Source organism: Anticarsia gemmatalis, chromosome 27, assembly GCF_050436995.1.
Source record: "Anticarsia gemmatalis isolate Benzon Research Colony breed Stoneville strain chromosome 27, ilAntGemm2 primary, whole genome shotgun sequence".
Classification (NCBI taxonomy): Eukaryota; Metazoa; Arthropoda; class Insecta; order Lepidoptera; family Erebidae; genus Anticarsia; species Anticarsia gemmatalis.
The window spans coordinates 1,776,953-1,801,671 of NC_134771.1; the positions used below are offsets into that span (position 1 = coordinate 1,776,953).

The 24,719-nt window shown below is 41.5% G+C and overlaps 12 protein-coding genes across 12 annotated transcripts; 5 read left to right on the top strand and 7 right to left on the bottom strand.

Moving 5' to 3' along the window:
- Positions 1-331: 331 nt before the first annotated feature.
- LOC142984387 (hemolymph lipopolysaccharide-binding protein-like) lies at positions 332-3,764 on the bottom strand. The gene is made up of 5 exons (XM_076131941.1): positions 3,713-3,764; positions 2,775-2,882; positions 1,780-1,887; positions 474-665; positions 332-336 (listed from the first exon to the last, which is right to left on the bottom strand). Exons 1-5 carry the CDS (start codon positions 3,762-3,764, stop codon positions 332-334), a joined length of 465 nt encoding a protein of 154 aa, XP_075988056.1.
- Positions 3,765-5,507: 1,743 nt separating this feature from the next.
- Positions 5,508-6,461, bottom strand: LOC142984565 (chorion class B protein Ld34-like). Its single transcript, XM_076132272.1, has one exon. It carries the CDS (start codon positions 6,169-6,171, stop codon positions 5,530-5,532), a length of 642 nt encoding a protein of 213 aa, XP_075988387.1. The 5' UTR covers positions 6,172-6,461; the 3' UTR covers positions 5,508-5,529.
- LOC142984388 (uncharacterized) lies at positions 6,449-6,958 on the top strand. Its single transcript, XM_076131942.1, has 2 exons — positions 6,449-6,499; positions 6,588-6,958. The coding sequence occupies exons 1-2, from the start codon at positions 6,449-6,451 to the stop codon at positions 6,939-6,941; spliced, it is 405 nt and encodes a 134-aa protein (XP_075988057.1). The 3' UTR covers positions 6,942-6,958.
- A 263-nt stretch (positions 6,959-7,221) lies between these two features.
- Positions 7,222-11,726, bottom strand: LOC142984485 (C-type mannose receptor 2-like). Its single transcript, XM_076132122.1, has 6 exons — positions 11,616-11,726; positions 11,155-11,262; positions 10,029-10,151; positions 9,300-9,491; positions 8,087-8,347; positions 7,222-7,463 (listed from the first exon to the last, which is right to left on the bottom strand). The coding sequence occupies exons 1-6, from the start codon at positions 11,662-11,664 to the stop codon at positions 7,243-7,245; spliced, it is 954 nt and encodes a 317-aa protein (XP_075988237.1). The 5' UTR covers positions 11,665-11,726; the 3' UTR covers positions 7,222-7,242.
- Positions 11,727-13,278: 1,552 nt separating this feature from the next.
- Positions 13,279-14,052, bottom strand: LOC142984632 (chorion class B protein Ld34-like). Its single transcript, XM_076132381.1, has one exon. It carries the CDS (start codon positions 13,979-13,981, stop codon positions 13,319-13,321), a length of 663 nt encoding a protein of 220 aa, XP_075988496.1. The 5' UTR covers positions 13,982-14,052; the 3' UTR covers positions 13,279-13,318.
- A 206-nt stretch (positions 14,053-14,258) lies between these two features.
- Positions 14,259-14,900, top strand: LOC142984389 (chorion class A protein Ld2/Ld41-like). Its single transcript, XM_076131943.1, has 2 exons — positions 14,259-14,309; positions 14,386-14,900. The coding sequence occupies exons 1-2, from the start codon at positions 14,259-14,261 to the stop codon at positions 14,752-14,754; spliced, it is 420 nt and encodes a 139-aa protein (XP_075988058.1). The 3' UTR covers positions 14,755-14,900.
- Positions 14,901-15,566: 666 nt separating this feature from the next.
- LOC142984551 (chorion class A protein Ld19-like) lies at positions 15,567-16,379 on the bottom strand. Its single transcript, XM_076132253.1, has 2 exons — positions 16,316-16,379; positions 15,567-16,085 (listed from the first exon to the last, which is right to left on the bottom strand). The coding sequence occupies exons 1-2, from the start codon at positions 16,364-16,366 to the stop codon at positions 15,642-15,644; spliced, it is 495 nt and encodes a 164-aa protein (XP_075988368.1). The 5' UTR covers positions 16,367-16,379; the 3' UTR covers positions 15,567-15,641.
- Positions 16,380-16,647: 268 nt separating this feature from the next.
- Positions 16,648-17,459, top strand: LOC142984390 (chorion class B protein Ld10-like). The gene is made up of 2 exons (XM_076131944.1): positions 16,648-16,698; positions 16,828-17,459. Exons 1-2 carry the CDS (start codon positions 16,648-16,650, stop codon positions 17,401-17,403), a joined length of 627 nt encoding a protein of 208 aa, XP_075988059.1. The 3' UTR covers positions 17,404-17,459.
- Positions 17,460-19,235: 1,776 nt separating this feature from the next.
- LOC142984552 (chorion class A protein Ld12-like) lies at positions 19,236-19,877 on the bottom strand. The gene is made up of 2 exons (XM_076132254.1): positions 19,827-19,877; positions 19,236-19,720 (listed from the first exon to the last, which is right to left on the bottom strand). The coding sequence occupies exons 1-2, from the start codon at positions 19,875-19,877 to the stop codon at positions 19,292-19,294; spliced, it is 480 nt and encodes a 159-aa protein (XP_075988369.1). The 3' UTR covers positions 19,236-19,291.
- A 295-nt stretch (positions 19,878-20,172) lies between these two features.
- Positions 20,173-20,949, top strand: LOC142984391 (chorion class B protein Ld32-like). The gene has a single exon (XM_076131945.1). The coding sequence runs from the start codon at positions 20,296-20,298 to the stop codon at positions 20,947-20,949; it is 654 nt and encodes a 217-aa protein (XP_075988060.1). The 5' UTR covers positions 20,173-20,295.
- An 834-nt stretch (positions 20,950-21,783) lies between these two features.
- On the bottom strand, positions 21,784-22,342 carry LOC142984392 (chorion class A protein Ld12-like). Its single transcript, XM_076131946.1, has 2 exons — positions 22,292-22,342; positions 21,784-22,210 (listed from the first exon to the last, which is right to left on the bottom strand). Exons 1-2 carry the CDS (start codon positions 22,340-22,342, stop codon positions 21,842-21,844), a joined length of 420 nt encoding a protein of 139 aa, XP_075988061.1. The 3' UTR covers positions 21,784-21,841.
- Positions 22,334-23,270, top strand: LOC142984393 (chorion class B protein Ld34-like). Its single transcript, XM_076131947.1, has one exon. The coding sequence runs from the start codon at positions 22,620-22,622 to the stop codon at positions 23,268-23,270; it is 651 nt and encodes a 216-aa protein (XP_075988062.1). The 5' UTR covers positions 22,334-22,619.
- The last annotated feature ends 1,449 nt before the right edge of the window (positions 23,271-24,719 follow it).

A 24,719-nucleotide genomic window follows, 5' to 3' on the forward strand; every position in this document is an offset into this window, starting at 1 on the left:
CCGTGCGGCGATGGTACTTATATTCTGAAAGTAAAGTAGTATTAGTTTCAAAGAGAACGCTGACTCTTCATATTTACGATTTAATACCGGCGTCCTTTAATTTCAAAATAATCATGTCTGTGTTTGCTTGCTTCAAGTGAATAGACTATCTTCTTCTTCTTATCGCATAGTCTGTTAATGGTTAACCCAGTGTCAAAGCTGTTCAAGTCGTCCGAAAGCCTTTGACGTTGCTTAACGGTTGTTATCTTAATTGACAACAACCGGGACCTCCTTTTTACGTACCCTCCGAAGCACAGAGACATTGCACACTTCAAATACCACTAGGCGGTCATCAATCTATCGAATGACCGCACCAAAGTTAGCTTAACTCGCAGATCGTTTACCGATCAAACCAGACAATGACTTTAGAGCATAGAATGGAGATGGAATTTTAAAAGTCCTGAATGTTTTTAAGTAAAACGTTAAAACCTCACCTGGATCTAAAGTACCGCAATCATTGACATCAGCTTCCGAGTCCATCCTATAACACAAGTAAGGTCGAGGCTCCTCACACTTCACGTGTGATAACTCGCCATTTACATTCATAGAGAGACATTGTTCTGTGTCGTTCTTACTGTTTGGCTGCATGGGAGCCCATACGTGACGTATAATGGAAAGTGGAGCACCTGAAAGATAATTGTTTCTTTAAGTGGGTGATAGGCGTGCGAGTAAGTACGTGGACTTGTGGCTCGACGACCTTTTTCGTCTGTGTGTCACTCTACTACGCGTACTTTAAAATTGCCGCGCAAGTTCGCCGGCGATCCAACCGGTTTGAAATCTTGCTCGTAGCTCGTCTCGGCTCGTACGTGTGGCAGCACTGCGATCCGCCTTTTTGCCTGCGCTTTACCTAATTTTTTCCATAACTCCTAAATAACACTAAGCTTCTTCCTTCGACGACATCGCAATACAGTGTGAGCCATCTTCTCGTGTGTCACCGAGGTCGAGCCGAGTTAGTTCGCGATCTTAAAAACCGTTTCCTTAAAGTTCGTACGTCTATCACCCACTTTAAGCTCATTTTTGTGGACTTATACCACTCGACCAAGAGCAGTGATAGCCGAGTGGTATAAGTTGACACCTCTCACGCAAGTGGTTGCAGTTTCGAACAAGAGGCAACACACCAATGACTTCTCGAAGTTATGTGTATATAATGTAATAATAATCACTTGTTCCAACGGTGAAGGAAAACATTGTGATGCAACCTTGCATACCTAAAAGTTCTTTAGAACAGTTCTTGAAGGCACGCAAAGTCTCCAACCTGCACTTCACCAGCGTGGTGGACTCAAGGCCTAACCCCTCCCTCATTACGGGAGGAGACCCTTGCCCAGCAGTGTGACATACATGGGATAAATTTATTATTATTATTCTATTTGTCCCACTGCTAGGCAAGTCTTCTCCCGAACGAGGGAAGAGATAGGCCTTGAGTCCATCGCGCTGGCTGCGAGTTGCATACAATATCAAGAAATATTTTAAACATTTTCTGGGTATTAGCGATGTTACGATGTTTTTCTTGACCGTTTTCTTTGTTATTTGTGTTTCTCAAGGCCAGTATGTAATTCTTTAGGAAGAAAATCTTTTTTTTTAAAGTAAGACAGCGTGTATGTAATGTCCATGGCTCAGGCCAGGCAAACCATGTGCTAGTTTGCCAACAGAATAGCATAAAATACGAACTCTTAACATTTTAAAACTTTTTTCCTCCCCATTTTATTAGGAGCTATTGTATTAACTTTATTTTTAACTTACCTTCAACTGTATAGTAGTTTTGAATGCCAGTAAATATGTCAGTGGAACGCATTAAACTCTTCATTTCAGATTTGATATGCGCAAAAAGAGGAGATGCCAGTACTCCACCTGCAGATATAAATAACATAGGAAAAATATATTTAAAAAATAGATAACAACGAAAATTCTAAATATATTAGGTCGGGGAAAAAGTATTTTCGCATTATAGTATGTATGAACTGGTAATACATTTTTTTCTCTACACAAAAAAGCTCGATATTTGGGTACCTCACGAGCTCACTGAAAGAAACCTAATGAACCGTGTCCTTATTTGTGATTCTTGAAGCCAAAGAGATTTTATATTACAAGCTCATACATTCTATAATGCGAAAAGACTACATCCTCGGCCTAGTAAAAACTCAAAAGTGACGAACTGACATAGTGATCTATCGACGCACAGCCCAAATCACTGGACGGATTGGGCTGAAACTTGGCAAGCAGATAGATGCTATGATATAAGCATGCGCTAAGAAAGGATTTTGATCAATTCTACCCCTAAGTAGATAAAATAGGGGATTAAAGTTTGTATGAAAATCCTTTCCTAAATCACAAACCACGCGGACGAAAACTAGTTTCCAAATAATTCATCACTCAATAAATATAAATAGAAAAGCCTATAACTGCACATTTGGCGCAGTGGTTAAAGTGGTCACCTCGCCGCAATAACCGGAGCGTGTGGTGGGTTTGAATCCCGCCCGGGACAAATCTGTGTGTGATGAGCAAGAGAATTTGTTCTGGGCCTGGTTGTTAATTTATCTATATAGGTATGTATTTAGAAGTATATAAGTATGTTTATCAGTTATTTGGTTACCATAATACAAGCTCTGCTTAGTTTGGAGTCAGATTACCGTGTGTGAGTTGTCCAATGATATTTATTTGATGATATATTTGTATAACTATAAGGGCCTTAGAACTTAGGCCATGGTGGCTTCGTACTAGTGCGTATGAATACGTACCTTCGTGTAGGCACATCATGCGAGCATACTGCCACGGCAACGGTGTTTCGTGATACTTGTACCATCGTGACCCCACGAATTTATAATCACAGCGGAATTTAACGGCTTCTGGAAGACCAAAAATTAAATAAAAAATGAAGTAATGTCCCATTGTTGTACTCTCGTCCCACAATGTAAGATAGATCTTAAGTTCCTCACCATCAATGCATCAACCTTATACATCTATACTAATATAATAAAGCTGAAGAGTTTGTTTGTTTGATTGTTTGTTTGTTTGTTTGTTTGAACGCGCTAATCTCAGGAACTACTGGTCCGATTTGAAAAATTATTTCAGTGTTAGATAGCCCATTTATCGAGGAAGGCTATAGGCTACATAACATCACGCTACGGCCATTAGGAGCGGAGTAGCAACGAAAAATGTTACAAAAACGGGGAAAATTTTGACCCATTCTCTTTGTTGACGCAAGCGAAGTTGCGCGGGTCAGCTAGTATATTATGTCAATCCATTAATGCATTTTTGAAGAACCAGCCATGCAAGGTTTCCTCACGATGTTTTCCTTCACCGTTAAAGCAAGTGATAACAATTTCAAATACACACAAAACTGGAGAGTCAGTGACGAGGCCTTCATTTTTTCAAGTCCCTTCAATAAAAGACTGACAATACTGACGTATATCAAATACTAGCTGACCCGCGAAACTTCGCTTGCCTCACATAAGAAAGAATGGGTCAATATCTTCCCTGTTTTTGTAACATTTTTTGTTGCTTCTCCGCTCCTAATGGCCTTAGCGTGATGTTATATAGCCTATAGCCTTCCTCGATAAATGGACTATCTAACATTGAAAGAATTTTTCAAATCGGACCAGTAGTCTCTGAGATTAGCGCTTTCAAACAAACACTTCAGCTTTATAATATTAGTATAGAAAATAAAACAACTTACCTGAGGATGTTGTACAAACTATGAACAGCGCGTATGTCAAACTGTACTTCATTGTTACATTTGGAGAACACAACACAATAATGTCTTATATATGTATCGTGAGCTCTTTATATATCTGTGAATGAGATCATGACGCCACTCTGTGCGGTTTATGAAGGAAAAAGTGACTAAGTAGCTGTTCCCGTTTTGGGTTCCGTGATATAAAAACATGGGAAAAGTTACATTACAAAAGAATCAGCTTCAGGCTGCATATTGGAAGTACTCAGTACGCACTGTGTCGTACGACAATCTAAATATATGTATATGTTACTGTAAAAGCCCGAACGGTGGTAAATCCTAAGATTTTCCGGCAAAACCTAAGATTTACCAACTCTCAATGGTAAAAGTCCGAACAATTCTTTTATTTCGAACTTTTACCTCTGTTCACTTGATGATGTCGAGATGTCGCCGGAGCCCCGCGTCGCGGGGCTCCTCCTACTGGGTGGTTTACAAAAAAATAACCACGAAGGCTAAGGTGGGAGCTTCGCTCGCTCCCACCTCAGCCTTCTAACCTAACCCACCCATGTCGGTTCGCCCAAAATTCCTTCTTTATAACACGTTATGATATGACTTTATCAATTTTACCGTGTGATTATGTAAATCCTAAAATCTATCAAGCGAATAGTGGTAAAAGTTCGAAATAAAATAATTGTTCGGACTTTTACCATTGAGAGTTGGTAAATCTTAGGTTTTACCGGAACATCTTAGGATTTACCACAGTTCGGGCTTTTACAGTAACATATATAACTCAAAAGTGACTGACTGACTGACTGACATAGTGATCTATCAACGCACTACCTACCTAAGTGGACGGATCGGGTTGAAATTGACTACTACAAAAACGGAACTACAGGTCCGATTTAAAAAAAATCTTTCATTGTTAGATAGCCCATTTATCGAGGAAGGCTATAGGCTATATATCATCACGCTACGACCAAAAGTACCAGTAAAAAATGTTACATAAGCGGGAAAATTATGACCCATTCCCTTTTTTGTGACGCAAGCGAAGTTGCGCGGGTCAGCTAGTGTTTAAATAAATCCATGGAGTTACAAATAAGGCTACACACAATATTCGGTTCGGCAAGAAAGTAACTGCTAATTTTGACACGAGGAGATGGGACTTGGTCCTATACTTTGACTGTCACAAGCAACCTATAATCTTTTGGATTATATTCATGCCTTTAAAAAACGTGCCTTTTCTATTTTGAGGAGTTGCATTCAGGTAATATGAGACACAATTTCTGTTTTTAATACGGAACCCCAACAGTTTAATCAGAAGGCACGGATTTATACTGCTTATGCATCATATTTAGTTAGATTAGTTACTTAATAACAAGAAGTGGTTAAATCCCAAAAGATAGCATTTGAACCTTAACCCCTTATACCAATCTAGTAATCGCTTTTAGTCATATTTGTGTAATAAAATAACAATATTTTTTTCTGGAAATGAACCTTTTTCATGTTTTTGTAAGCTTTTTAAATGTTTATGGTTGATAAATACAATTTAAACATTAATATTATAATAAATTAGATTAAAATGTTATGTGTACAAGTCGTGACAGGATAAAATCGTTAATTTAAACATTGATTCTTGTTTCAAAATTATTTGTTGTATAAGATAATATTAAAAGTCAAACACAAATGCTCGTGTTCTAATTGTGGTTATTCACGTAGGGCGTAAATTAAAACAATATTGTAGCATATTCATGAATCGTTTATTTAATAGACCGTCATATTGAAATGTTTCACACAATGACGAAATAGATCTCAATCATTTCCTAATATCCTTCACAGCCGCAAGAGTATCCTCCTGCAGATCCCAGACCAATGACGGCAGGAGCAACAGCGCCTATTCCTGAACCACAGCCGGCAGCTCCATAGCCGCCAGCTCCATAGCCGGCAGCACCGTAGCCGATACCAGCTGGTCCAACACCAATAGCACCAGCAGAATTGAGAGCGTTGCTTGTGATAGCAGTCACTCCATTACCACAGCCGTAGTTGACGATGCCTGCACCAGCAGAGGGCAACGCACCCTCCAAAGCTACAGCACTCAAGAACGGCAGCTCACCGACTACGAGGAGAGAGCCTTCATAAGCGTTCTCAGACTCTACAGAGAGGCCGGTGGGAGCGATGGCGGAGGCGCTGGAGACGGGCAGAGCGCCGCCACTGGTAGGAGTCACCTCGATACTTGCAGCGTTTATGCCAGCAGCGGCGTAACCTAGACCAGCGCCGATGCCACACCCTGAACCAATGCCGAGTCCAGCTCCGTAAGCCAATCCATTACCTCCCAGTGCGCCACATGATGAATAGCCGGCACCTACAGCGCGCAGCTGATTGGCTCCAGGATACACACACTGACTGAATGCAACCTGTGCGATGAGCGCCTGAGCGCAGAGGACGAGGATAGCTGCGGCAGACATGTTACTTATTGTACTGCTGACACGAGAATGATGTCCAGCACCACTGCTGCTGCTTTTATACTAACACTGTGTTATCAATACACAATCACTTACACTCGCCTATGAAATACTGTTTGTGACATTTGCGATAAATATTGCACTTATTTAGCGAACATAATGTACATCACGTACTGCGATAATACAGACCTAGTAACTACAATTGTGGCGAATATAAAACCGTGTGAATAGTAGCAGTTCATCATTCAGTCTTCAGCTCCTCGTTGAACAAACATCAAACATGAATACCCTCGCTGTTGTGTTCCTGTGCGTCCAAGCTTGCTTGGTACAGGTAAGAATACAATATTTTCTTCTTATATTCCTAAACTTTTTAATCGACATCCATGAGCCTTTTGTTCTAACTTTTAATATTTCTTCAGACCGTGTTCAGTCAGTGCGGTGGGTGTGGCTACTCTCCCGTCGCTGGTATCGCTCCTGCTCTCGGCTGCGGTGGAGCCGCTCTTGGTTACGGTGGACTCGCCGCATCAGGAGGCTTAGCTGGACTCGGCGCGTATGGTAGCGCTGCTGGTGTTGGGTATGCAGCTTCAGGTGCGAGTGCGTACGGCGGCGCCGGTGAAGGTAACGTGGCGGTCGCCGGTGAGCTGCCAGTCGCCGGTAACACCGCCGTCATCGGTCAGGTGCCTATCTTGGGCGCTGTGAGATTCGAAGGAGCTGTGCCGGCTTGTGGCGCCGTGTCCATCGCTGGACAGTGCGCTTGCGGCTGTGGTTACTAAATAAATTAGAAAGATTTATAAACTTTATTCACAAATACAAAATTTTTGTACCTAAATAATCTTTTTTTTATATGGAATATTATTATTAAGTATGATAATATAGCAAAGCAAGTCCTACAGCTAAGTAGCACAGTTCTTGAAGGAAGGTAACGTTTTCAAACTGCAATTGGCCAGCGTAGTGGACTCATTGGATGAGTCCCTGATTCCGAGAGACACTTGCCCAGCAGTGGGATAGGAACAGGGTTTGAAACAAAAAAAATACATTCAAAATATTAGGCTATTTATTTTATTTGAATGACGTCTAGATCTGGCCTACATTAGACTCTTCCTTGCTACAAACAGGAGGGTAGTTAGGATCCTTTTCACAGATGAAGTTGTACGCGACATCTTTTGTTGAGCAAGGCAAATCGTTCAGTAAACCGGTGCTTCGCTCCATGGAGCCGCAGCCTTCGGGCTCCTGACCAGCGTTGTTCGGTTCTCCGTATGAAAACTTAGGGAAACCCGCTTCCTCTATAGTTCGACCTGAAGAAAAAAATAGAATTTGAGAAATATTGATAAAATATGTACAAATACATTTTGATTTTTTACAAGTTGTGCGATGTTCTACAGTCGGTAGTATCGACTGTCGAGAATTTGACATTTCAAAGAGAAACTAAAGATTTAGCCTCCACCGCACCCTCTTGGGGCGCTGATCCGGTTTTCATACAATATTTTGGATAGCTAACCCGCTGTAATAAAAAACCGAGCTACAGCTGTTGTAGTTTTGGTTTATTGCCGTCTTTGGGATGCCCACTACAAGGGTTGGCTTACCCAGTGATAGTGTTCATCCGGTGAGCGCAATTAGAGCTATTAAACATAACATTAGTGAAGCAGGTGAGAACGGTCTCGTACAAAATGTATTGAGAGCCATAACAAATATCTCAAAATATTAATGTACATCACACAGTTAAAAGCCGGCTTAAGTAGGTACATCAAAAAGTTTTTAAGCTGGGGTCCAAAAGAGATCATAAATTTTAGGCCGTTTATTAAAGAGCCAGCCAACAAAAAAAAGCACACATCGATAGAACTAGCCATTTGCAGCAATAGTTTGCATGGTTTTTTCTTTGTCTCGAGTATTTGAAAAAATAAAAACACCAGTTACATACCATCAAGTGTCATCCAATACGTTGCAGGTCCGTAGCCCCAATTTAAGAAGCCTAAGTGTACATATGCCTTATTATGTACTCCCACAATGCTGTCCTCTGGATGTGCGTCCATCAGTTCACGGATAATATTGGCTTCTTTCTCGCTATTTATAATAGCAAGATGGCCGCCCTCCGCGGAACACGCGAAGTGCGCGTCTTCGTAAGTCGCAGAGTGAGTGTGGAACTTATAACACTTCTCAGTGCGACGCTCGAACTTATATTCTGAAAGTTCAAATACTATTTTTATTTTATCGTATTGTTAGTGGTCAACTTAGTGCTTGTTCACGTTGGAACTCGCGGGCGGTTTAACTTACTTGACGTCGCGAGTGAAACGCGCCCGCCACCGCTAGTTCGACGTGAACACACACGAACATCTTCCCGCGTTTGATATTGCCGCGAGCGCGCCGCGCGGGCCGCGCGCGACACCGCGAGCTTGCCCGCTAGTTAGACCGCGCGTACGATTTGTACGTGAACACTTGGGAACTACGCCGTATGTTTGATATTTCGCGACCGCGCCCGCCACCGCGCCCGCGAGTCAACGTGAATGAGCACTTACTGTTAAAGTTGTTCAAGTACGAAAGGCCTTTGACATGGCTTAACGTCTGTTAGCGTAGTACACAACAACCGGGTCCGACTTTTTGCGTGCCCTCCGAAGCACGGAGACGCTCAATACCAATACCAATAAGCCGTCACCCACTCATAGAATAATTGCGCCAACGGTTACTTAACCCATAGATCGTTTACCGTCTGGTGATCGCAGCTGGCTATTTATACTGGCTTTTTATTTAAACCATGGAAACATTCTGAAGGTTTATATAATGAAGTAGTAGCTAAATACATATGTCACTATAATTATGTAAGTATTTATCATTGCTACCGTTTACAGTGATACGTTTGAACAAACTGAGCTTGTAATCGTTTTTATATAGAGCGCTTTTTTTGTCAGCATAGTGTTTTTGGCCAGTGCCAAGTTGAGTGGCTGATCATAATTAAATTGTTTGAAGCCCAAATGCTACCATTACCAATTATACCATTTCGGCTTCAAAGAGAGCATCAGCTTCTAGAGTATTACTATATCCAATTTCTTTTCTAAAATATAACTCCTACAATCTTTATGGCATAAAATAATACTTTATTTGGAAATAAAACTGCTAAAAGTGTATCGAAAACTAACCTGAATCTATAGTGCCGCAAACATTAACATCAACGTCTGAGTCCTTCCTATAACACAGGTAAGGTCGGGGCTCCTCACACTTCACGTCTGACAACTTGCCATCTGGACTCATAGAGAGACATCGCTCCGTGTCGTTCTTATTGTCAGGTTCCATGGGAGCCCATACGTGAGGTATTATGTTCAGTGGCATACCTGAAAAAAAAAATACTATGATTTAATACACACCTCCCATCAAGTGCAGGTTTCGAACCCAAGGCAAGACGCCAAAGACTTTTCGAAGTTATGTGTGTATTACAAAATAATTTATTGAGAGCATGCAAAGTCCCCAACCCACACTTGGCCAGCATGGTGGACTCAAGGCCTAACCCCTCTCCCTCGTTTGGGAGGAGACCCTTGCCCTGCCCTTAAGAAAATAAAACAATCTCGAAAGAAAACAACGTGAGCACCTTACACGCTTTAGTTCTCTAACAGTTTTTAAAAGATCGCAAAGCTCTATTAGTTTACTTTTCATTTAATTCTAACGAGAAACGATTCACTACAATTGGAACCATCGAGTATCGAGCATTTGACATTTAAAATGTACTGCTAAAATAGTTTCTGCGACGCCCGCTAGAGGCGATACACCCATTGTCAAACATTTTTTTTCGATAGCTAGCTGGTTGACGGTAGTCAATGGTGGTAGAAAATCCCGCTTCAGTTAGTCTATTGTACGATGTTCTTAAATCTTACCTTCGACTGAATAGTAGTGTCCTTTAGAAACAGCGTTTATTCCAATAAATATATCATCATGACGTATAAAAGTCGTCATTTCAGCTTGCAGTTCACGAGTGAGGGGAGATACTAACACAGCACCTGTGAATAACGATAATAAACTGTTAGAATCAGTTTTACAGCTGAAGTGTTAGATAAATTATCTGCCAGATAAGGCTGCAGATAAAATACCCTCTGATGAATTATCTGAAACCGGTAGGAGGAGTTACTTTCGAATAAAAGGGTTAAGTCCTTTAAAATGAAAAGAAATGGGAATGTTTAAGATCAAATTACACCGTTTGAATGCTACAATTTTATTCATAGCAATATTTAGTATCAAGGACCGGAAAACTGAACTCGTCGATAGCTTTTTATGCGAACTAACAACAACTAACATTAAATTAGGTATACATATGAAATTGGCCTTTATTCTAGCGACACATCTGATAAACTTTTTAGCGCCGAACATTGGCCAGCGGGAGGTTGGCGCTGCGCTGAACGCAGCGTAATTTCGGCTAATGTGTTATATAGTATTGTTATGCGATTTAAATAACAGTTCAAGTGCATTAAACTTAACGTTCGCGCCGAACAAACGTCATATCGTAAGACTTAGTCTTATAAGTCGAAGATTAGAACAAAAATATAATATGAATTCAATGACGTATAACAATTAAATAGTCTTCAAGCGACTATTTAATGAGTAGGAGCATTCAAGACTATTAAATTGTTAAGTATATGTTACTGAATCGCTAATATTTTAAACATGTGTTGTTGGACTTAGTGCATAAGTCGAAGATTATTTATTTATTTATTATTAAAGGCATGTCAACAGTATGAACACAAACATTGAAAAAAAAACATAAAAAATGAAACAAATGGGCGTCTGCTATACCTATTAGAGACATGCACAGCATTCAATATAACTGACATACAAATATACAAACAAAAAATATATTATAAAAAAGAATATTATTGAATTTATTTATTTAAGTAGTTATTTTTAAAATATATTATAACAAAAATATACGAATTCAATTGCTTATAACAATTAAACAGTCTTTAATGACTCCTACTAAAAGGTTTTACCATGCGACAATGTACGTACCTTCGTGGTAGCACATCATGCGAGCATCTCTCCAAGGCAGCGGTATTTCGTGGTACTTGTACCATCCTGACCCGCGGTACGTGTAGTCACAGCGGAATTTAACGGCCTCTGAAAAACAAAATATTATTCAATTTGTATTTTTATATTAATAGGCTATCCTGTGTAACAGTAAAATAATTTTTCAATTCGCTCCACCAAACAAATAAACTCTACAATTTTATAATATTAGTATAGATTGCACAGTGTGAAATGTCTGGTATGACTTTTTTACTGTCTCCCAAATGAGGGACGGGTAAGGGACTTTGCATGTCCTGAAGAAATGTATTAAACATGCATCCTAAACCACTTGAGTCAGTGATCACTATTTTTTATACACCTAACTTCGAAAGCCATTGGTGTGTTGCATTGGTTTGAACCGTCGATACTACATATACATACAAATATTTAAATAAACGACTTACCTAAGGATGTTGTACAAACTATGAACAGCGCTGTCAAACAGTACTTCATTGTAACTGATTTAATGAACACAACACAATAATGTCTTATATATGTATCGTGAGCTCTTTTTATATAAATGCAAAGATCATGACGTCAGACGCTTGACGCTTGGAGGAAAAACCGGCTCATCAAATGTAACCTGTTTTCTAAAACTTCGTTCAAGTCATAGTTAGTGTTTTTGAACTCACTTAAATAGTATCCTAGATTCGAAACATCGTTTCTTTTTGTGTTTCGTACCCAAAAAGGACCCTATTGCTGTGGAACTGTATCTCATAAAACTTTATAGCAAGTAAGCTAAAATTTTCACAAATTATGTAGTTCCGTCGCTATAACCCCCTTTCCGAGCTAGTGGTAGATTCAGTAATTGTAACGACTATCATAAGTGTCAATATTTGACCTAAATGAATAAATGATTTGATTTTGATTTTGATAACATCAAAATGTTAAATATACATATAAAATATATATCATGGGGAGTCCCCATACAATATACTTTTTTTTTCCTATTTTTTGGTATCTACTTCGTGCGCGAGTCCGACTCACACTTAACGAGTTTATTTTATGTTTCGTAGCCAAAATAAGAGGAGCCTATTACTATGACATCGTATGCCGTCTGTCTGTCTGTCGCCAGGCTGTATCTCATGAACTGCAATAGTTAGACAGTTGAAATTTTGAGAATTCAAAACGACGATTTTTCGGTTATCACTTTTATCACAAATATAAAAAAAATATTTTCTAAGACATTTGAAGGTGTAGGGTATCGTGTACCTACAAGCTCATTAATTATACAATGTTTGTCCCATAGCTCATTATCAAACTCCGGGCTACTATTGACGTTATTTTAATAAACGTTTGAAAAACCCGATAGTATTTTGTCCATTTCTGCATCCAATCCGAGATCTCAGATACGCGTATTTGATGATGTGTGTATGTAATTGAAGCGCTCATAGCTTTTTCCGCGCACCAGGCGGTAAAAAAATCACTTCGTTAAGCAACCTCAGCGCGGTCATTCCATTGATGGGTGGCCATATAGCGGTGCATGCGCTGATTCACGCACGTAAAATGTCGGTCGAGCTTGTTGTTAATTAAGATAAAGTCGTTAAGACACGTCAAAGGCATCAACCGGCTTAAAAAACTTTGACACTAGGTTGACCACTAATTATAGGATAAATGAATGAATATTGGTATATTGTAACTTATGTTGATCTATTCACATTGATTGAGTGTGTTATATAACGGATCAAAAGACGTCAGATTAGAATTCCGAGTACGGCAAAGTGTTTTTGGGGATTTCCAGATTTCCCAGAGTTTATTGACATGCCCGATATTTTAGTTAATGCGAAGGATTAACTAACTTTTAAGAAGTAGCAAAAAGCAGGTGTCTTGGATTCACTTCCGCTCTGCATATATGTATAGATATAACAATCGTGAAAGTTACAAGTTTCAGTTCATGAACTCCCGTACTTTCATATGACTTTTATGTATTTTACTACCTTTTGAGTGAATATTATTCTTTTACAAAAATAACTATTATTAGTGTAGCGTAAGGTATCAGGTAGAAACAATAACAAACCCTTTTTTTTAATATTCCTGGCTCATTTATTTGTAACATGCATCCACGTTTTATTTGTAGGTTACACAGTTTTGTTATATAGCAGATTTCTTAATATCCTCCGCAGCCGCAAGCAGCAGATCCCAGACCAATGACGGCAGGAGCAACAGCGGCTATACCTGAACCACAGCCAGCAGCTCCATAGCCGGCAGCTCCATAGCCGGCAGCTCCGTAGCCGGCAGCTCCATAGCCGGCAGCACCGTAGCCGATACCAGCTGGTTCAACACCAATAGCACCAGCAGAATTGAGAGCGTTGCTTGTGATAGCAGTCACTCCATTACCACAGCCGTAGTTGACGATGCCTGCACCAGCAGAGGGCAACGCACCCTCCAAAGCTACAGCACTCAAGAACGGCAGCTCACCGACTACGAGTAGAGAGCCTTCATAAGCGTTCTCAGACTCTACAGAGAGGCCGGTGGGAGCGATGGCGGAGGCGCTGGAGACGGGCAGAGCGCCGCCACTGGTGGGAGTCACCTCGATACTTGCAGCGTTTATGCCAGCACCAGCGTAACCTAGACCAGCGCCGATGCCGCACCCTGAACCAATGCCGAGTCCAGCTCCGTAAGCCAATCCATTACCTCCCAGTGCGCCACATGATGAATAGCCGGCACCTACAGCGCGCAGCTGATTGGCTCCAGGATAAACACACTGACTGAATGCAACCTGTGCGATGAGCGCCTGAGCGCAGAGGACGAGGATAGCTGCGGCAGACATGTTACTTATTGTACTGCTGACACGAGAATGATGTCCAGCACCACTGCTGCTGCTTTTATACTAACACTGTGTTATCAATACACAATCTCTTACACTCGTCTATGAAATACTGTTTGTGACATTTGCGATAAATATTGCACTTATTTAGCGAACATAATGTACATCACGTACTGCGATAATACAGACCTAGTAACTGCAATTGTGGCGAATATAAAACCGTGTGAATAGTAGCAGTTCATCATTCAGTCTTCAGCTCCTCGTTGAACAAACATCAAACATGAATACCCTCGCTGTTGTGTTCCTCTGCGTCCAAGCTTGTTTGGTACAGGTAAGATACAATATTTTCTTGTAAAATTCTATTACTATGAGCATTTTGTTTTAACTTACTAACAATGTTTCTCCAGACCGTGTTCAGTCAGTGCGGTGGGTGTGGCTATGGCGCACGTAGCGCCGCTCCCGTCGCTGGCATCGCTCCTGCTCTCGGCTGCGGTGGAGCCGCTCTTGGTTACGGTGGACTCGCCGCATCAGGAGGCTTAGCTGGACTCGGCGCGTATGGTAGCGCTGCTGGTGTTGGGTATGCAGCTTCAGGTGCGAGTGCGTACGGCGGCGCCGGTGAAGGTAACGTGGCGGTCGCCGGTGAGCTGCCAGTCGCCGGTAACACCGCCGTCATCGGTCAGGTGCCTATCTTGGGCGCTGTGAGATTCGAAGGAGCTGTGCCGGCTTGTGGCGCCGTGTCCATCGCTGGACAGTGTGCCTGCGGCTGTGGATACTAAGAATAACCTTGGGCAGACTCACGGATATTGTTTGTTTTAAAAATAAAATTCCATATCCTGCACAAGATACTTTAATTTGCGAAAACCTATATTGTTTTACCAGTAAACAATTATTGGTAGTTTGGTGTTACCACAAAATAAGGAAAATCTGCTGCACGTCTCGTAGTTTATACATGTGTTTTTTTTAATGTGTTATCAAGATAATAGGATGTATAAAGTTCAAACTTTGTATGAAATAACTGTTATTGATGAAAAAATAGTTTGAAAACAAATCATGTTTTATTTGTATTGATCCGAGCTGCAAAGGTCAACGCCGTTCTATGGTTTTAGCTACTTTCGGTGGAAAAAAGGCTTTACATGTAGAATGATTCTAATAAAGTTAAATGTTTTGACTTTGTTATCCGACTGTGCGATATATAGAATGGTAATGTGTTTATGAGGTTATGTGTGTCTGTTTGTTCCCCTATGTCACCGTAAAGACCAGACGTGAGACGACTTAACCAAGATTTTATATACCTTCATTGTCATATGGTTTAGTTTTCCTATATTCCAATAGACTATAAAAACATCTTGTAAAATGTGCATAAATATCGTTTAAAATATTTAGACTACCCTCCAGGGACTCTGATCAGGTTCTCATACAAAATTTTTCGGTAGCTGGCCGGTTGTCGACTCTTGATAGTAGAAGGGGATCTCCCCTTTGCGTAGAACACACGGACGGCGTGCGACAGCGTGAAATTAGTTGGTAGGTATTGATTAAAAAATAAACAAATAATGCTTTCATTCAATTATGTATTTTTGCATGCTTGATGTCAACGACATACAGTACAACTTACATGTACATATAATTTTGCAACATCTGTCATTTCAGAATCACATTTTACAACTTAATAGATGTAGGGGGATCCACAGCCGCAAGCGCACTGTCCAGCGATGGACACGGCACCAGCAGCAGCGACATCACCACCGAACTTCACAGCGCCCATGATGGGCACCTGACCGGCGACAGCGGTGCTACCAGCGACTGGCAGCTCACCGGCGACAGCCACGTTACCTTCACCGGCACCACCGTAAGGAGCAGCCGCACCGTATGGGGCAGCCAAACCAGCGTAAGGGCCAGCTAATCCAGCGTAAGGGCCAGCCAGACCGGCGTAAGGAGCAGCCAGACCAGGGTAGGCGATGTCAGCGATTCCAGCGCGGTAGCCGAAGGGAGCGGCGGCAGCCATACCTCCCCAGCCAGCGCAACCGTCTAATGCGAGGGGACCGGCCAAACCGTAAGGAGAGGGGTCAGCGGCCACTGCGGCGCGGCTGGTGCACTGACTGAACACGCTCTGAAAATAACATGTTTTACTTAATAGTTGCTCTAAATCAACTTTTATGTTTTAGTAAAAATAAATTATTGTCAGTCGTTAAGTATTTTAATTTGTCGTTTAGACAGACATTTTGAAAAGTAACATAATAATTATTATGACTCTAAGTTAAGCATTATTCAGAGTCTAATTTTTGGTTGCTAATGACTAAATAGATTTCGTTTTTTAAATATTTTTTATTAATGTCTTACCTGTACCAAGCAAGCTTGGACGCAGAAGAACACAACAGCGAAGGTATTCATGTTTGATGTTTGTTCAACGAGGAGCTGAAGACTGAATGATGAACTGGATGTTGACCCACTTTATATACGAAATATTACAAACGTGACATGTAACTGGAAAAGCATTTCACAACTCCTTAACAAAAACGATTAACGTAAATTGAGGGCTTATCGTTATTTCACAAGCTTTTCAATTACAATTACCTATTAATTAAGTTTACTTGGTAATTGCTGATAAGGGTTAGTATAAAAGCCTCACGAAGGTTGTATAACATCATTGTGTACTTCACATTAGTAACAACATGTCTGCTAAGATCGTCCTCGTCTTCTGCGCTCAGGCGCTCTTCGTGCAGGTAATATAATTCATATAAAGCATTTCTTTCCACTTTGATCGTTCAGTAAAATAAATGTATTCAAAAAGGACAAAAGCGTAATATGCTAAGTGTTGGATGTAAACTAAATGTAATTCCGTTGATCTTCAGGTGGCGTTCAGTCAGTGCCTCGGTAGCCGCGCATTGGCTACTCCTTGTGGTCTGGCCGCTCCCGCACTGGCGTACGACGGCTTGGCCGGTCCCTATGGTATGGCTGCTCCTTACGGCTTGGGTGCACCTTGCGGTTATGCCGCCGCCATGGACTTCACCCCCACCAGCGGTGGTGGACTGCCCGTCTCCAGCGCCTCCGCCATCGCTCCCGTCGGCCTCTCCGTAGCGTCTGAGAACGTTTATGAGGGTATTCTGGCCGCGGCTGGTGAGCTGCCGTTCGTCGGTACTGTAGCTGTAGAGGGTGTGTTGCCCACTGCTGGTGCTGGTGCCGTCAACCACGCCTGCGGCAATGGCATCAACGCCATGACCGCCGAGACTACTGCCTTCGCTCCCGGCTACGCTGCGGCCGCCTACGCTCCCGCTGCCGCTCTCGCTCCCTTCGGTGCTGCTGGCATCGCTCCCTTCGGTGTTGCCGGCATCGCTCCCGCCGCTGCTATCGCTCCTGGTCTCGGTCTCGCCGCTCCTGGTCTCGGCTACGCCGGGTGGGCTGGCAGAGGATGCGGATGCGCTATCTAATGAAATAATAACCATCCACGATTCTAAATGAAAAACAATCGGACCCATTTCAATAAATAGATACAATGAATTCTGAAATATTTGTTTTTGTCAAAAAAAATTTGGATACCCAAATTCACTGTATAGAAAAAAATAATATGAAAAGTATATTTCGTGTTGTTAAAGTACATATCACTTTACGATGTTGATACAATCGCTAATTAGTCTTTAAGTCATCGGCATGATGATCTTTAAACGCTGTTTTGCAATAATTATCTAATTGCGAGAGAATCGAATCATATTATATACTAGCTGACCCGCGCAACTTCGCTTGCGTCACATAAGATAGAATGCGTCAAAATTTTCCCCGTTTTTGTAACATTTTTTATTGCTACTCTGCTCCTATTAGTCGTAGCGTGATGATATATAGCCTTCCTCGATAAATGGACTTTCTAACACTGAAATATTTTTTCAAATCGGATCAGTAGCTCCTGAGATTAGCACGTTCAAACAAACAAACAAACAATCAAATAAACAAATTCTTCAGCTTTATAATATTAGTATAGATTTTATTTTCGTATAATAATACCAAGTATACAGTAACCATCAAAAGTAATTGACTATATAGGTTTAAAAATCGCTCTACACTATAGTAATATAATATCAAGACCGCTGAACATTGTTTTATACCAAATTATGTTCAGAAATATCAGGTCGGGGAAAAAGTCTTTTCGCATTGTAGTATGTATGAACTTGTAATAAAATCTCTTTGGCTTCAAGAATCACAAATGAGTACACGGTTCATTAGGTTTCTTTCAGTGAGCTCGTGAAGTACCCAAATAACGAGCTTTTTTGTGTAGAGAAATAAAAATATTACAAGTTCATACTTACTATAATGCGAAAAGACTTTTTTCCCCTCCTAATATAATAATAAGTGACACATATTACAGTTTCTGCCCTCGACTGCGTGTTTGTGAATAGATATCCCGGCTATACTTATATACTTATACAATACTTATATTGTATGTGTTAACTTCTATGGATTATCATAGTAATATCTGTGTATCTAGATTCTTCAAATCTGATCAGTAGTTTGGTCGTGGTTGAGTTCCAAACATTAGTTGTACAAAATAAGTATTACCTACGCATAATGGTGCCATGCAATGATCTTTATTATTTTTAAGACATTATTTTTTATCTTATTTCCAATGTCTTTAACAATATATTGCAGTTACTAAGTTAGTTTTAGGGTTTTTAAATTAGGATCAATGAAGGTTAAAAAGAGATACATGTAATTGGTTTCATACTCCTAACTATGGTAATGAACTTTTATATTGTGACGCAACTTCGTATTAATAATACGCATGTTCGTGTATTAATGATACGCATGTTCGTGTATTAATGTTACGCATGTTCGTGTATTAATGATAAGCATGTTCGTGTATTAATGTTGCGCATGTTTGTGTATTAGTATTACGCCTGTTCGTGTGTCAATGTTACGCATGTACGTGTATCAATGTTACGCATGTTCGTGTATTAATGTTACGAGTGTTCGTGTATTAATGTTACGCATGTTCATGTATCAATGTTACGCATGTTCGTGTATTAATGTTACACTGTCCGTATGCACACACCTGCAACCATTAACTAGCAATAATTACGCACGAATTTGTGTATCAATACTACATACAGGTTATAGTAATAGATAAGACTGGTCCTGAGCTCTAAACAGAAGTGTAATAAACTGCCGATCTTAAGTCTCGGATGCGATTCCCCGGTTGGGTAAAGTAAGGGTAATGGTATTTTTGTATTTATATTAGAAAAGTCTATTTATGGAAATTAAAATGCAAAAGTTATTAAGGAAAAGTTTATTTATCTCTCAAAATCAAAAGTGTAGAGATCCAGAGGCTTAGTAGATGTAAGGGGAGCCAGCTCCGCATCCACAAGCGCACTGTCCAGCGATGGACACGGCACCAGCAGCAGCGACATCACCACCGAACTTCACAGCGCCCATGATGGGCACCTGACCGGCGACAGCGGTGCTACCAGCGACTGGCAGCTCACCGGCGACAGCCACGTTACCTTCACCGGCACCACCGTAAGGAGCAGCCGCACCGTATGGGGCAGCCAAACCAGCGTAAGGGCCAGCTAATCCAGCGTAAGGAGCAGCCAGACCAGGGTAGGCGATGTCAGCGATTCCAGCGCGGTAGCCGAAGGGAGCGGCGGCAGCCATACCTCCCCAGCCAGCGCAACCGTCTAATGCGAGGGGACCGGCCAAACCGTAAGGAGAGGGGTCAGCGGCCACTGCGGCGCGGCTGGTGCACTGACTGAACACGCTCTGTAAACATTTAAAGTGACATTAAAATCATATAAACTTCTTACGAATTCTGATTTTTTTTTTAACTTTTTTAGAAACCTTCACAGAAAAAACTTAATCTACTCACCTGTACCAAGCAAGCTTGGACGCAGAGGAACACAAAGGCGAAGGTATTCATGTTTGATGTTTGTTCAACGAGGAGCTGAAGACTGAATGATGAACTGGATGTTGGACAGCTTTTTATATGAAATGTGAGTTCAGTGCGTGTCACATGTGAAGAATAACATTTCGTAATATTCTATCACAATAAAAGTATTTAGTAAGTGTCATTGTTAGTACACAAGTTATAGGCTTATCGTTATTTCACAAACTTTTAATTACAATAACCTATTAAGTTTTCTTGGTAATTGCTGATAAGGGTTAGTATAAAAGCCTCACGAAGGTTGTATAATATCATTGTATACTTCACATTAGTAACAACATGTCTGCTAAGATCGTCCTCGTCTTCTGCGCTCAGGCGCTCTTCGTGCAGGTAATATAATTCATATAAAGCATTACTTACCGATCTCATCGTTTTTATAAATTTGATAGAATAAATGTATTTAAAAAAGACAAGAGTATTGTATGGGCTAAGTGTTGAATATAAATTAAATGTAATACCGTTGTTCACTCAGGTCGCGTTCAGTCAGTGCCTCGGTAGCCGCGCGTTGGCTACTCCTTGTGGACTGGCCGCTCCCGCGCTGGCGTACGACGGCTTGGCCGGTCCCTATGGTATGGCTGCTCCTTACGGCTTGGGTGCACCTTGCGGTTATGCCGCCGCCATGGACTTCACCCCCACCAGCGGTGGTGGACTGCCCGTCTCCAGCGCCTCCGCCATCGCTCCCGTCGGCCTCTCCGTAGCGTCTGAGAACGTTTATGAGGGTATTCTGGCCGCGGCTGGTGAGCTGCCGTTCGTCGGTACTGTAGCTGTAGAGGGTGTGTTGCCCACTGCTGGTGCTGGTGCCGTCAACCACGCCTGCGGCAATGGCATCAACGCCATGGCCGCCGAGACTACTGCCTTCGCTCCCGGCTACGCTGCGGCCGCCTTCGCTCCCGCTGCCGCTCTCGCTCCCTTCGGTGCTGCTGGCATCGCTCCCTTCGGTGTTGCCGGCATCGCTCCCGCCGCTGCTATCGCTCCTGGTCTCGGTCTCGCCGCTCCTGGTCTTGGCTACGCCGGTTGGGCTGGCAGAGGATGCGGATGCGCTATTTAAAGCAACTAACGCGCACCAAAGAATTCGCCACTGACTATGTTATGACTTTCATCAAAACGATTTAGATCAATAAAAAACATTGACACCATTATTTTTTATTTTATTTGCTAATTTTGACATCTTTAAATGATAGAGCTGCTTCGGAACTACTACTACTACTGCATCCACAGGATCGACATTTCGGTGCTATCGAAATTAATACAAAGTAGCAAATAATGTTTAAACTATGGTTTGGAAACGAATTTCGTAAAATAGTTTTTCGTAAAATTGAAGGCGTTTGTTTATGTGTTTTCTTTATATTATTTTAACACAGTTTTATAGTTATAAAAGCCTTATATTCTTATAGCATAGTTCGACCAACATATATTAACCGATAGAATTGTGATAAGAAACAAAGAAAATTTCAACGAATTTTTATATACGTTGATTATAGCTTTAAGCACACAATATAAAAACAGCTAACAGTGTAGATTGTTGTCATAAAACTTATAATATTTTTATGTATGCTCATTAAGTTGTACCTAACAAATCAAAATTAGTTATCTTTTATCCCTAGTGCCCGCTAACTCGAAACACACACGGTCTTCTAATACAAAACTAAGCAGAGCTTGCATACGTAACGTGTAATACGTAGGCATTCACATATTTTCTAATACAGTTTACTCGGAATAGTCACGTACTAGAGTGCAATGTGTTACGATGTACTTTTATCATAATATCACGTACAACACGTGATATCACTGAGTGGACAGAAAATCAAGATCAAGGTCAAGAGGCAGGTCATACTGTTGACTCAGTACAGTTTACGAATTATGAAATAATAGGAGAAAAATATTTAAGATGCTGTTCATTCATTTAATACATTCTACGTAGAGCGATGATGTTCTTCAGTTTAGTATCCACAGCCGCAAGCGCACTGTCCAGTGATGGACACGGCGCCACAAGCCGGCACAGCTCCTTCGAATCTCACAGCGCCCAAGATAGGCACCTGACCGATGACGGCGGTGTTACCGGCGACTGGCAGCTCACCGGCGACCGCCACGTTACCTTCACCGGCGCCGCCGTACGCACTCGCACCTGAAGCTGCATACCCAACACCAGCAGCGCTACCATACGCGCCGAGTCCAGCTAAGCCTCCTGATGCGGCGAGTCCACCGTAACCAAGAGCGGCTCCACCGCAGCCAAGAGCAGGAGCGATGCCAGCGACCGGAGCGGCGACACGCGCGCCGTAACCACATCCACCACACTGACTGAATACGGTCTGGAGAAATATTAAAAGTTAAAATAAAAGGCTCACAGTATCCAATATGCAAATATTAATGGAAAAAAAATGTTAACTTACCTGTACCAAGCAAGCTTGGACGCAGAGAAACACAACAGCGAGGGTATTCATGTTTGATGTTTGTTCAACGAGGAGCTGAAGACTGAATGATGAACTGCAACTATTCACACGGTTTTATATTCGCCACAATTGCAGTTACTAGGTCTGTATTATCGCAGTACGTGATGTACATTATGTTCGCTAAATAAGTGCAATATTTATCGCAAATGTGACAAACAGTATTTCATAGACGAGTGTAAGTGATTGTGTATTGATAACACAGTGTTAGTATAAAAGCAGCAGCAGTGGTGCTGGACATCATTCTCGTGTCAGCAGTACAATAAGTAACATGTCTGCCGCAGCTATCCTCGTCCTCTGCGCTCAGGCGCTCATCGCACAGGTTGCATTCAGTCAGTGTGTTTATCCTGGAGCCAATCAGCTGCGCGCTGTAGGTGCCGGCTATTCATCATGTGGCGCACTGGGAGGTAATGGATTGGCTTACGGAGCTGGACTCGGCATCGGTTCAGGGTGTGGCATCGGCGCTGGTCTAGGTTACGCTGGTGCTGGCATAAACGCTGCAAGTATCGAGGTGACTCCCACCAGTGGCGGCGCTCTGCCCGTCTCCAGCGCCTCCGCCATCGCTCCCACCGGCCTCTCTGTAGAGTCTGAGAACGCTTATGAAGGCTCTCTACTCGTAGTCGGTGAGCTGCCGTTCTTGAGTGCTGTAGCTTTGGAGGGTGCGTTGCCCTCTGCTGGTGCAGGCATCGTCAACTACGGCTGTGGTAATGGAGTGACTGCTATCACAAGCGATGCTCTCAATTCTGCTGGTGCTATTGGTGTTGGACCAGCTGGTATCGGCTACGGTGCTGCTGGCTATGGAGCTGCCGGCTACGGTGCTGCCGGCTATGGAGCTGCCGGCTATGGAGCTGGCGGCTGTGGTTCAGGCATAGCAGCTATTGCTCCTGCCGCCCCTCGTTCGTGCGGCTGTGGACTGTACTAATAACTAATTAATAATACATGGGTCTTCAACAACCCTGACGTCGTATTAATAAAGAGCATATACAAAACAAATGTGTTTAATTCACTATATGATTATTTAATATGTTGAATACATTAAATCCCTTGGAGGTAGTTCCAATAAGCTGTAATCAGTTGCCATTGATAACAACTATATTAATGGTAAACTCAAGTGCCTGCCCTGTGCACGTGAGTTTTCGGCCAAAATTGGCTACACAAGCCATCTCCTTGCGCATCAGCGCGAAGTTGTCACCCTTGCGAAATCGGCTGGATAGATAGATAGATAGAATCAGTTGCATACTTGAATATGTTGGCTTCTAGTTACAACATCGTGACGTCGTTGGATCACAGAAATACATAGTTGTATCAAATGTTTGTTTGTCTCTGATAGTTAGTGTTTAAACTGGTATAAACATTATTCAAGGCTGTCCAAAGACCATTGACATGGACAAACGAATGCTTTCTTATTTGACGACAATCAGAGCCGACTTTTTAGGTTACCTTTACTACACTGTGCTACAGTGGCCGCCAAAGTGACCCTAAGGGGTCAGAAACAGTAGTTAAGTACGTATTTGAAACAAATTAACCATCCGAACAGTACACGTTATCAGATGCGCATTGTCTTAATAATTTTAGTATTTGCAAATACAAAATCCGAAGCCGAATATCGTGTAATATCTTAGTCATTGTCATTTTTACTACTTTAAAATGTAGTTGACGTAGTGGTGTACTCGGATATACGAAAAAAGAATGTATTATTATTTATTAAATTGTTATAGTATCCCACCAAAAACATTCTGTAAAAAACTAGCCAAATTTCGATAAAACTGCTTGTTTATGTATAAAAAGTAATGAAATCTATATAGATTCGTGCCAAGTCTCACAGCACTAAATAATAAAGATTTGACTGATTGACTAACTGATAATTAATCATCGCAAAGTTTAAATTTTAGAAGTTAGTAACAAGACATTTAGACAAGGGGTGCCGTTTATGGTGTAAGCAAAGGAAAATCACGTGAAGGGTTTAAAATAGACCATGAATGTAAGAATAGTGATTTGGTCTTTCAAAGTTAGGATAGTGGAACAGTATGCGAGTCTTCAAATAGAAATATTTATAAATATGAGTTTTCAGATAATATTTAGCTAGCGGGCAGAAAAATTGCTTAGCCAATATAAAGATTTTAAAATATGTTATACCATGGTACTCTTTGGCAATAGCTGAGTATGCGTTAACCTAATTGCATACGAAAAACATCGATTGCATCAGCCAACCCTATGGTTGGCCTAATGGTAAGCCTATGGTTTTCATTTGTTATTAAACAATTCGATACAATTACATCAAACTATAACAAATTGCAAGATGTGGTGTTCGCGAACTCGGAATAGTCACGTACTAGAGTGTAATGTGTTACGATGTACTTTTATCATAATA